Genomic DNA, 13,024 nt, shown 5'->3' with positions numbered 1-13,024 from the left:
CTCATCCTCCTCTCCTTACAATTACTACTACTACTACTACTATTACTACTACCTCCAACTCCTCCTCCTCCTCACTACTACTACTACTACTACTACTACTATTACTACTGCTTCTACTACTACGGTCCTCTCGCATCTCGACCCCAGACCCACCCCACCCCATACCGTCCCGTCCCGCCCCTGGCAACACGGGGCTGCCGCGTGACGGGTGTGGCAGGGGTGCGGGGCGGGAAGGGCGGGGTGGGGCTGATTGGAGTGGGGTTGGGTGTTGCGCTGCGGGGCGGGGAGGGGCGGGGCAAGGTGGGTTGGGGCAGGCTATAGACAGGTATATATTTTTGTGGCTTTTTTTCTGACTTAGTTGTTTATGTCTATTGATGTATTGCTTATCTTCGAGACAATCAACAACACAATAAAAAGAACAACAACAACGACAACTACTACTACTACTACTACTGCTACTGATGTTGTTGTAGCTTATGTATGGTAATTATATAAGTCAATCTGATGATGTTATTGGCCTATCATTGTTGTTATTAGTTGTTATTGTTAATTATATACTATTATCATTATCATTACTATCCTCATCCTCATCGACATCATTATTTTAATCTATGTCATCATCTCCACTGCCACCACCACCACCATCACCTCCAACATCACCACTACTTTCACCATCACCATCACCACCTCTTAGATCATCACCACCTCTACCATCATCATCATCATCATCATCATCTCCTTGACGATCTCCACTACATATACCCCCAGCATCATTACCACCATTACAATCACCACCACTATCATCATCATCATCATCACCACCATAACCACGGCCACCTCCCCCACCCTCTCTACCATCATCACCATCCCCTTAACGAACTCCACAGCCACTACCACCACTACTACAATCAACACCACCACCACCACCACCTTCACCACCACCCTTACTACTTAACATCACAGCTAAGTGGACGAACGGGTGAGATGGATTGCAGATCAGCTCCACTTACTTGCGTGAATGTTTTTTGTTTTGATTGTTTGTGCATGTTTGTGTGTATAGTATATATAAGTATGTTTGAGTGTATTTATTTTTATTTTTTATTTTTTTACAGTAAACAGTTCAAGGGCAAAAAAAAAAAAAAGGAAACTAATGAAAAAAGAAAGCCCGCTACTCACTGCTCCTACAAAAGAGTCAAGAGGAGTGGTCAAAAGATAGGTCAATTTCGGGAGGAGAGGTGTCCTGATACCCTCCTCTTGAAAGAGTTCAAATCGTGGGCATTAAGAAATACAGATGAAGAAAGATTGTTCCAGAGTTTACCAGCGTCAGGGGCAGTGGACGGGTTTGTGTGCGGCAACCACGTGTGTACAGCGTGTTCACCTCTCCCCCCCCCCTCTGCCTCTTCCTTCACACACACACACACACACATTGCCCTACGTCAAGACATTCCTCTCTCTCTCTCTCTCTCTCTCTCTCTCTCTCTCTCTTTCTCTCTCTCACACACACACACACACACACACACCATGCCACTCTGTAGTCAACTGCCCCCCTGACACACACACACACACACACACACACACACACACACGGATCATGTATAACAGTAACATAATAATGCAAGGTAACCCCACCACCACCACCACCACCACCACCACTACCTTTTGCCAAGTCACAAAAGAGGGCTTCAGTCGGTATTATTTAACCGAGCGTTCTCCAAAGGCGGACGTTGTTTGACGGATGACTCGGCATTTCACTATTCACTTATATTCAACATTTCCTGTGACTGAGAAGGGTTACAGATAAGTAGCAGTAGTAGTAGTAGTAGTAGTAGTAGTAGTAGTAGTAGTAGTAGTAGTAGTAGTAGTAGTAGTAATAACATCATCACCAACAAGAACAACAGTAATAATAATAATAATAAAAATAATAATAATAATAATAATAATAATAATAATAATAATAATAATAAAAAAGGAGTAGCAGGATCTGAACGCAAACAGATACGAGAATATCTTTACACAACATCCTATAAATAAAATAATGACTGAATCTAGACTATCTCTTAACATGATTTAGAACGAGAGAGAGAGAGAGAGAGAGAGAGAGAGAGAGAGAGAGAGAGAGAGAATACGAGTACCCGCTTGCTAATGTTACCGATGACAAGAAGGATATCTCAACAAACACGTCCATTTTCGGAGCCTATGCAGCAACACACTCCGAAGGCATAACAAACAGCTTGGTGGTCACTGCAACAAACACCGCGACACTTAAACACCAAAACAAACAGTGGAAAGAAACACCATAAGTTCGTACACACACACACACACACACATAGCAACCATAGGAAACCACAAACAAACACAGCAATACTTTAGCGAGAGTATCAACACACCACCCGCAACAGACTTATTTTGACTTCTCATTTACGAGTACACTCTCTTATATAGGAGCAGTGATCAGCGGGCTTCTCTTTTCTACTTTGTTTCCGCCTTTGAGATGCTTCCTTTACCGTAAAAAAATAAGTGCAAACAAACACCGTAACACACAGATCAGCGCAATAACAAAGGACTGCAAACAAACTAATGGAAACTTCATTACCACCACCACCAGAGGGGAAAAAAAATAAATAAAACATGATGGTGGTAGTGGAAGTGATAATGGTGGTACAACAAACAACAAGATATGATAAACTACAACAAAAAACACACAACGGACCCCCACCACACCGTTGCCAGATTATCGTACTCAGAGCCTCGTATTTACCGGTTTCTGAGTCATAGCTATTGCCAAAAAAACACCAATAATTAACCATTTTAACGATAACTATATATGAAGGCAGTTATTGGGGTCGAGGAGGCAGTTTTGGGGTTGGAAATCGGCAAACATGGGAGGCTGAGTACGACAATCTGGGAACGTTGGCCCGGCCCACCACAACACGCATCAACACCGTATTATAGGTCACAAACAACAGCATCATTATGTAGTGAGGCAAACCAAACATACGGGTGGACACACACAGACAAACAGACCTATCTAGCTAGCTTCTTTGGGCTATAATGAGACATGCATACCATCCTCGACACACACACACACACACACACACATACACACACACGTCAGCTGTCATTTCATCTTGTCAGGAGCGGCCGTCAGTCATGTCATGGTGTAATTAGATTTTTTTTTTATCTGTCAAAGCGAAGATGATGATGATGATGATGATAAGGAGGAGGAGGAGGAGGAGGTGGAAGAGGAGGAAAAAAGGAGGAAGAGGAGGAAGAGGAAGAGAATGTGAAATAATAATAAGAAAAAGATGAGGAGGAGTAGGAGGAGTGATAAAATAGTAGTAGTAGCAGTAATAGTAGTAGAAGTAGTAGTAGTAGTAGTAGTAGTAAATGGTGGTAGTAGTAACAATAAAGGAAAAAAATAAAATGATGATAACGTGAGGAGGAAGAAAATGATGACGATAAAGGAAAGGAAGAAAAACAAGAGAAGGATGTATATGAGCAGGAAGAGGAGGAGGGACAAAGGAAACAGTAATGCAGTAAGGTTGGAGTTCACGAAGGACGTGTATGACAGACCAACCATGAGGAAGTGGGAAGAGAAGCAAACAAGAGGAGGAGGAGGAGGAGGAGGAGGAAAAGAAAGAGGAAGAGAACCTGGAGAATCGAAGAAACATGATTGAGAGGAAAAAGAGGAAAAAAAACAAAGTAAGAGGAGGAGAATAAGCAGGAAAAGGGAGAGCAAACAAACCAAAGAGGAAGTGTAACAGAGGAAGATGATGATGAGGAGGAGGAAGGGAGAGAGAAGAGAGAGAAGGGGAGAAGATGAATATAGAAAAGGAGGTATTAGTGCAAAGTTCTACAGATAACTTATATAGTGAGTGCCATCCATATTCCCTGAGTCAGATCCACAGTTATTCGCTAGTTGTACAATTTAAGAAGAAAAAAGAGTAGGAACGGTTATCTCCCTCCCTCCCCCTCCCTCCCTCTCAGTCAACCTTCAGACAAAAATAAGAAGAAAAAAAAGGAAAAAGAAAAGCACGCCTTATCTCTTGCGAAAGACTCCAGTTAATTTACAAGGAAAAGCGGGAAGGATTGATGTAAACTGTGCTACATTATTTTTAAAACTATCACACAAGGAGGAAGAGGAGGAGGAGGAGAGATGAAGAAGGGGGTAGAGGAGAACACACACACACACACACACACACACACACACACATATATACAGGGTTTTAAGTAGTCTAGCCTAGCCTACCTCTCAGCATGACCTTACGCGCGCGTGCGTGTGTGTGTGTGTGTCTGCCCACGTGAACCAGACCAGAGGGTGAAAGCGGACATATCAAGACCAGTAGCAGCCAGCGAGCAAACAACATCAGGGAGAAGAAACCAGACAGGAAATTCAGGTGTTTATAATCGTTGAGTTCTACTTCGCATCCACTTGCACTCGATACACGTTAGCTTGGTAGATAAGCCCCGCCCCCTTCCTAAATTACTGTATATCACTGGCCAGTCCCCGAGCAAGCCACATTACCTAAAATTCTGGGCACGGTTGAATTGGCGAGCATATGGTGACGGACACAGGCAACACAGCAGACGGTTTGGTGGCGAAGCGAAGGTGAGAAAAGTAACCAGGTGTGTGGGAAGGCAGGTGTGACGAGGACAAGGAGAGTAGCGGGGAGGAGGAAGAAGCATGGGAAAGAAAGAGGTCCAAGGGAGAGAGGAAGAAAGAGATGGAAGGGGTGGGCAAGGGAGGGGATGTATTTGAGATGATAGAAAGGGAAGAGAAAAGAAGGGGAAGGGAGAGGGAAGGGAAGAGTACGTGGGATAACCGAGAGTAGGGAAAAAAATAAAGGAAAGAGAGCAAGAGGAAGAAAACGAGAGTGAAGGAGAGAGAAGGAAAAGTTACAAGAATATAGAGAGAGGAGGAGAGAAGAGGTGGAGGAAAGGAAAAAGGAAAAAGGAAACTGCGAGATAGATGATGATGAAGAGGAAGAGAAAAAAAAGTGAAGGGTGTAAATAAATAAGGGTATAAGGAGAGAACATTCGTGAGTAAGCAGAGGAACAGGAGGAGGAAGAGGAGGAGGAGAAGGAGGAGTGAACGAAGGGTACAATAGGAATGAAGATATAAAGAAAGGTATTCGTAACAGTGGCGGCAAATTTAGCCCAAGTCATTGCCCTTTAAAGTATGACGTCACGTGGTGGTGGTGGTGATGGTTCTGGGTCTTTCTTTCATTTCGATTAAGTACGACAAAGGGAACACAGTTATTTCTGGCGGCCACACGTCACTGAGTCATTCCTGTCCACCAGTATGTAGATAGCTTGGTGTACACGTCTCTCTCTCTCTCTCTCTCTCTCTCTCTCTCTCTCTCTCTCTCTCTCTCTCTCTCAAATTCAATCGTTATCAGTGGCTTTTCAATTATCTCTCCATTTCTTGAGCCTTTTTTTCCTCCCTTCTATTCCTTCCTTCCCGCTTTTCCTTTCCCTTCTCCATTCGTTTGTTTTTCCGTTCGTTCGTTAGTTTTTTGCCTTCTTTCTACTTTCCATTCTTCCTTCCTTCTTCCCTTTCTTTCTTTCCTTTCATCCCTCTCTCTCGTTTCTTGGTCTCCTCTCCTCTGCCCACTCCTCCTCCTTCCCTCTTTCCTGTTGTCTTCTTACCACGTTCCTCCTCTACCTCCCCTCACATCCTCCTTCCTGTTGTCTTGTTCAGCTCTTATAATCGTCATACCCTCCTCCTCACCACCACAACCAACTCCTCTTCCTCTTTTCCATTCCCAATTTCCGTTGTCTTCTACGTAAACAATCTTCGTCTTGATTTGATTTATTCTCATTTTTTCTTTCTTTATCTCTTCACGCTGTTTTCTCACACGAGGAATTATCTAACTTGGCTTTTTTCCTTTATTCTCAAGCTCTCTTCTCCTCCTTCTCCAGATCTTCTTCCTTCATCACCTTAATGCGTCTCTTCCTCCTCTTAATCTCCTTTAAGTACATTTTCATCTCCTTCAATCTAGACCCATTTCCTCTCCTAGTCCTCCTTCCTCTTCCCGTTCTTTACAGTATTACATTTTTTTTTCTTAATAATCACTTTCCTTTTTCGTCTGTTCCTTAGTAACCTTTTCTGCTGTCTCCGAATATTTAATCCTCTTCATCAGCATGACAAGAGCCTTAACCATCACCACACACACACACACACACACACACACACTCTTCAGACCACAAGAGAGCACAGACCTTTAAAGATTATAAGGGTCACCACAAAAAAGGTGTCTGGCCTCTGTCTGCCTCGAGTCTAGAGTTCAATAGATAAGAAAACACGATTAGGCTCACACGCACACACACACACGAAAATCAGGTGTCCTTCGCGTCATCCCCACCCTTCCTCTCTCTCTCTCTCTCATGTAATGGGGGAAGTCACTTTAAGAGGGAAGCCCACACACTTTTTTTTACCCTTTTCCCAACCGTAAGTGCGTCAACATCTGCCAGAGAGAGAGAGAGAGAGAGAGAGAGAGAGAGAGAGAGAGAGAGGCACCGAGAACTGCTACGTGGGGGGGAAGAGAGAGAGAAAGAAAAATCTAGAGCAAGAACAGTGGTGGACAACTTGGTAAAAAATCTGCTTTGTCCCTCGTCTTCCGCGAGTTTGCTGGCAGTGGCGATACACACACACACACACACACACACAGAGCTTGGCACATAACCATAGTCTTCTCCGTCGCAGAGTGGGCGCGGCGGGGGCGTGTACTAGGAGGAGGAGGAGGATAGGAGGGAAGAAGAGGGTGAGGCAGAGAGGAAGGCAACTAAGCACGTGGCAGTAAACGCTCCCAACATTGGCATACTTTTCTTGCTATTCTCCGCCCGCCCGCACAGAGAGAGGAGGAGAAGGAGAAGAGAGGGTGTAGCTGGGAGGAGCTGGTGGGGACTAGATCGAAGGTAGCACGTGGTGGGTAGCTTGCTCTCTTTTTTTTATGTTATTTATTTGTTTATTCACGCTCCGACCTTTACGCGTGCCACTTAGATAGGAATAGAAGAGAAGAATGAAAATAGACGGTGTAGCTACGAAAGGAGAAGTCAGAAAGTGGATATAAACGCTGATCTTTGAGGCCTTTTTCATACTCTCGATGTTTTCAGACACACGCGCTGCTCAGAACGAGAAGAACGGATTTATAGAAGGCGAGGGAGGCCATCCGCGTTAGTAACTCCCAAGCTTTTTTATTTTCTTTATTTTTTACAGCAAAGGAGACAGCACAAGGGCACTAAAACAAAGGAAACAATAAAAAAAGCCCGCTACTCGCTGCTCCTGTAAAGAATCCGAAGAGGTGGCCGAAAGCGCAGTCAATTTCGTGAGGTGTCCTGATACCTTCCTCTTGAATGATGTTATTAGTTGATGTTATTCGTGTCCCCAAAAGCATGCGCTGCCCAGAACAGGCCGCCGAGAGAGAAGGAAAAGTTGCACGAAGGATATAGAGGAGAGGAGGAGAAATGGAGGCGAGGTGAAAGGAACAGCGAGATAGATGATGATGAGAAATAAAGAGTGTGATTATTTTCCATGTGATCTAAAACGTGTAGGTATGATGAAAGGTTCCCGTCAAGCGCTCAAAGAAAACTGGTTAACTGGGCATCTCTCTCTCTCTCTCTCTCTCTCTCTCTCTCTCTCTCTCTCTCTCTCTGGGTTCATGCAGGTCGTAAATCGGTTTTTTTTTTCTTCTTCACATGTGGATAAAATCTGAGAGTAAAGTTTCAGTCAATCAAACTCTCTCTCTCTCTCTCTCTCTCTCTCTCTCTCTCTCTCTCTCTCTCTCTCTCTCTCTCTCGTCGGTGTTGCCAAGGTAGATACTATTCACTAAGTTCTCGTCATATATACATGCCCTTGAACACAGAGAGAGAGAGAGAGAGAGAGAGAGAGAGAGAGAGAGAGACCCTTACTACAGTCTGACGTTAGTACGCTTTACATGTCACGCTAAACAATGTCCAAGTCTCCATGTCACGTCGTGTTGTGGATAAAGCGTCAGCAGTCACTCCCATTGAGGCTTCTAGTGAGGCTTTTGTGGGAGTTAGGGACTGCCCTTGGGTTGCACAGAGCGTTGAAGGAGTGTGAACCTCGTGACCCAAATCAGAGAAGCATCTCAAGCATATCTCCTACTTTCTTTTTTACTTCGTTATAGCGTGGATTAAAGACTGTCCTAGCGTTGTACAGTACGTTAACTAATAGAGTACGAATGTATAGTGACTTGAAATGGCAAAGCTGCGACAAAATACTAAGTAGAATTAGTGATTCCGGAGGTTATTGTGAATCTTCAGTATGTCCTACCTACCTGGAGTTGTGGAAGTAGGCTATACATTTCGTGACAACTATGACCGCATTAAGAAACTTTTTTTGTGTGTGTGTGTTGGGGAAGGGGAAGGGATTAGTTTAGCGTACTATAGAGTCTTGAGCAATGAAGCATAACCTACAAAATATGCCAAACTCCATCCAAGACCAATAAATATTCAGGTGGAAGGGATGATTCTCCCCTACTGACTCCCCAGCCCTCTCTACATACAGCCTTGCATAATGACCGAGGTGAGGTAACAGGCATCGAAGCATAATCATTATCAAATATTAGATTGTATGTACGCCGTTCAGACCGTTGTGTAAGTCTGTATTTCATAGGGTGAGATAAAGAAGCATATCGAACCTTTTCTTGTCATTTTTTATCCCTAGGCATACTAACAGGCTGTGACGTAAGTACTTCTCAACACCGTGACAGAAGATCCCATTTTGTCTGTCTGTCTATCTATCCATATCATATCTATCTTTCTATCTATCGCGTACAGGAGCTGCTCTGTGTAACCCGCGGCATCCTTTAGGTTTAGGAGAAAACCTCTTTGGAAAACACTTATCGAAAGGGGATGAATGAAGGAGGGGGAAAGTACTTAGAATTTCAACAACCATAAAGGACTGAAAATATGCATGTAAAGAAGAGGCATTCTGAGGAACAGTAATGACAAACTTACCAACTTAGCTTCCTGAAAGACAATTAAAAAAAAAAAAAAAAGTACAGGCACGTGCTAATTAAAGAGCATGCCAACTGCGCGAAGTCAATCATGCAAGTAAAGATGATCGATTGATAGTTTATTGTTGCAAGTAAACAACAAAGGAGAAGGGAGATAAAGAAAAAAGGTTATCAACGTGAACAGCGAAGGAACACTTACCACGCTCCGCTCCGTCTTCATCCTCACCGACGAGGCTGCCTTCCCCTGCATGGCGCCGGTTGAACTGTACAGCGGCGACAACGGTGGTGGCTGAGGCACTGCCCGCCTTGCTGCCCGCCAGCCAGACACACACACGTCAACACACACAGGTCACTTAGCGGCCCCCGACCACTCAGCACCCGCACATCGCCCTCATGTTAGTTCTCGAAGGCCGCACAAATGGAAGGACTCACTCTCCTTTCCTCGGTCTCGTCCTCGACCCCGCGAAGGCCCCTTAGCGGCGAGCTCTGGCACCACTCACCGCCACAGTGCCACTCTGAGCGACTGCACTCCTGCCCCCTGGTGCTGGTACGGACGCCCTGGACGGGTACTTGCAACAGCCACAGCACAGAAGGCGTTGTTTGGTTGTTCACAGACTCTGATGTTCCCTTTTGCTGTGCCTTATCAGTGTCCTTCTTCCGTCTGGTGTGGAAGAGGAAAGAAATGGCGTGAATGACGATGATGTGAACGGTTTTCGTGATTATTTAATTATTCGTATTATCATTGTTGTTTTCTTTGTTCTTGTTGCTATTATCAAACTGGGGGATTCGTAAGAAAACCATCATACACAAAGATATTCTCTCTCTCTCTCTCTCTCTCTCTCTCTCTCTCTGACTGTTGGTTTCATGCACTATTTATTTACCAGTTTTTCTATCATTATATTCCGGATCTTATCATAGCCTCTACAGCATAGTGACAGGAATATTGTACACACGTTTCTTGTACTATTACAAGTCACATTATGCATTGCCTGGGGGTTGGGATGGAATGCTCCTCCGTTCTCCTTTGATGTGTACTTTTGCAACGATAAACTCTCTCTCTCTCTCAGTCACTGTTGTGACGGGGTGGCCGGGGGTGCTTGCAGTGAGCCACGCGCCGCACTGCCCTACGCCGCCCCGCGCAGAGTTGTTGTTGACTCGCCCGCCAAGGCCGTTCAGTAGCAGCCACGCGGTCGGCCAACACAAGACGGATTATAAATGATATTGGTGTACGAACTGTCACCTTAAGTTAGATGGTCTGGCCTTACAACATTCAGCAGGCTTTTAGCCTCCCCCTTCCCCCGCCTAAGGAAAATATTGTTTTTCTTCTTATTGTTCAAGTTGATTGCCAAATAGTCAATATTTAAGAAGGAATAAGATAAAAGCTATGTATCACTGAGGAGTCACGATCACTGTCACGGTCTGGCTTTATCAAATCGTTTATGGATGCTCTTATCCTCCCTCACCTCCAAAAAAAGTTTCAGTTCAGTGCTGTCGTGTCAAAATGCAACAGACCATAAATCACAGTAGAGTAAGAACTGTCACCGTTGGATAGACGGTCTGGCTCACTACGCTTTGCAGGCTCCTACAGATATCCCTGCGTGTTTTGTGTCTCAACGGATTGAAGTTTTCGGTACGTAACAAGGGCTGTAAATCACACTAGAGTACGAACCGTCACCATGGTTAGACGATCTGCCTAGTACAGCCCAACCGGCCTTTTGCAGACTCCTTATGTTCTACACTGCGCATTCCATTCTCCCTTTAAAAATAAATAAACTGGTTAATTAATCTTCTATGCTTACTATTTTGATGCCACCACCGACCCTTCGACTATATTCGCTAACGTTTCAGAATGTTGAGTGCTTTGGCGTTAAGAGTATAAATGGCAAGGAATTTTATTACTGGCGCCGCACAAGAATGTAGTGAGATAAGGGACGAGTGCACCAGACCAATGGCCATGGCGTGCAGAGACTGCCGACGAATGGTTGCTGCATGACAGTTCTCCTTTTAGATTAGAGAGGCGGGGCATGTAACCAAACGAGATTATCTATGAGTAAATATATCGAATGTCAGTGTCCAGTTCACTCCTCTTAATCAGTGTCATGTCTTTCACGCTGCAGGCTCTATTCACCTATGCCCAAGCAAGTATACTGACGTACAAATACTGCATGACAAGCGTAAAACATGTGCTCTACCTGGAACGGTGTGAAAAGTCAAACATCTGCTACCTCTACATCATAATAATTCTAATGTTCCTGATACAACAGTGCACATTATCTCCTCGAACAACATGAATTTTGTCACTTCCATCTACATCATAATATACTCGGGAGTTGTCGTTGGGTAACCAGTTTTCCCTTGGAGTTTTGCCGCCTAGCTAAGCCTTCTTGCTGGCTCATGAGGAATGTTCAAAGTGTGAAGCCACATCTTATTTTGTACTGAAGCTCGACACGGTACATAACCCATATTGAGCAGAAAATGCCCCAAGAACTGCAAGCATTACACTTATTTACAAGGTAGCAAGGCCTCCTCTGTCCACACAATGGCGTCCACGAGGACCAGCCAATCACAGGCTACTTCCGTACCTCTCCCTTCAAAGATCTCTATGGTGTGGAGTGATGAGTTGTGTGGTGTGGTGTGGTGTGGTGATGCTGGGCGAAAATGGGAGGAGCAGATGCAAGAGACAGTTACGTTTCAGGCTTCGTCGCCAGGCAAGAGTTGTCTTGGCACCATGTGTGTGTGTGTGTGTGTGTGTGAGTCAGATATATACCAAAACATACACACAAATGCACTCTTTAGGGTTTACCTGCTCAGACCTGCACTCCAAAACTAATATTGTTATTACTATTATTATTATTATTATTATTATTATTATTATTTAAATTCATGATGACGCTGTTCCTACTACAAACCACTACTTCTACCACTCCTATTCTTACTCCTAATTTTACGACGACGACAACGACGACCGATCTTACTGTTAGGCAATGTACAAATTTTCATCGCCATATATATTTCAAGGACGTTGCCTCCGTGGCCTTCTCACCCGCTCCCTCCAACCTTCTTCACCTCTATAGCCTCATCCTCAACCACCACCACCACAACCTCCTCGCCCCCTGAAGACCTCGACCTCCACAACCGTCTCGATCCTCGATCTCCACAACAAATAACGAATGTTGTGCTAAGCGAAGCTTTTCGTGATTACTGAGGATGTGCTTGAACCCGATACTATGGGACGGACATTTGATCCAGCCTTGTCATTAAAACGCGAATTTTGGAAAATCAACCGCGTTGGTGCGAATCGCCATAACTCCCTTATTTATGGGGCTACAGTAAAGTTTTTGGTATCAATCGATGGCAAAATGAAAGGGCTATATTTTTTTTTAATTAGTTACCGGACTCGAAAACCGATTCGAAAGGGTAAAAAATCGAATAAATTCGCAAAAAAACGTCTCTGAAAAAATATTTTGAGTTCCCAACTATGAAACCCACTCATTTTTTGAGTTTCAAAAAACTTATTTAACAAATGATTTAGCCCTGCCAATGTGCTTTCAAATATGGTGCATAACATTTCCCTACTCCCAGTAGTTTCGTCGCTAGAGCTCGAAACGTAAACCCTGTCGAGAGAGATTTTGACGAACTCCAGACACTTTGCCGTTTTTGTCTAGTGTGGCCTTACTATTGCCTCTAGAATGCTGTAATTTGGCATGTAGCCCCTCTTGGCAATGTAGTTTGACTAACCCGAAGGATTTCTTGATAGCTCGATTCCATGTTCGTCGTCGAGCCGTCGCAAAACAGCCTGTTTTCGGCCCTTTTGCCGCGATTTGGACACGTTCTAGTTTTTTGCTTATAGCTTTCTAATTTTTTTTTCCAATTTTTGTTTCTGGTCATTAGTCTGTATTAAAAGAGCTTTCCTTTGCCGCCAAGCACGCCTTCCTAGATTCAATAGTTTTTGCTTGAGCTCGACCAGAAGTCGCGACGAATATTCGCCGAATCAGACTCATTTCACGCGCCGCGACAAAAAACCTTCCTGACGCCACAAAAAT

At 44.2% G+C, this 13,024-nt stretch overlaps 1 protein-coding gene across 2 annotated transcripts in view; it reads right to left on the bottom strand.

Annotated features, from left to right (window-relative positions):
• LOC127001548 (monocarboxylate transporter 3-like) overlaps positions 1–13,024 on the bottom strand; it is a 59,174-nt gene that overhangs the window by 44,866 nt on the left and 1,284 nt on the right. Inside the window, exons 1-2 of one of the 2 annotated variants that reach the window (XM_050866180.1) lie at positions 9,863–10,017; positions 9,181–9,642 (exon numbers count right to left, since the gene is read on the bottom strand). In XM_050866180.1, the coding sequence (XP_050722137.1) occupies positions 9,181–9,231 (51 nt within the window). In that variant the 5' untranslated portion in view covers positions 9,232–9,642; positions 9,863–10,017. Of the gene's footprint in view, positions 1–9,180; positions 9,643–9,862; positions 10,018–13,024 lie in introns of those variants that run through there. The other variant, XM_050866178.1, reaches the window with a different exon arrangement.

Source organism: Eriocheir sinensis, chromosome 21 (genome assembly GCF_024679095.1).
Source record: "Eriocheir sinensis breed Jianghai 21 chromosome 21, ASM2467909v1, whole genome shotgun sequence".
NCBI classification, from domain to species: domain Eukaryota; kingdom Metazoa; phylum Arthropoda; class Malacostraca; order Decapoda; family Varunidae; genus Eriocheir; species Eriocheir sinensis.
The sequence above is the reverse complement of the archived record's forward strand: the minus strand, read 5'-3'. Positions and strand labels throughout refer to the sequence as shown.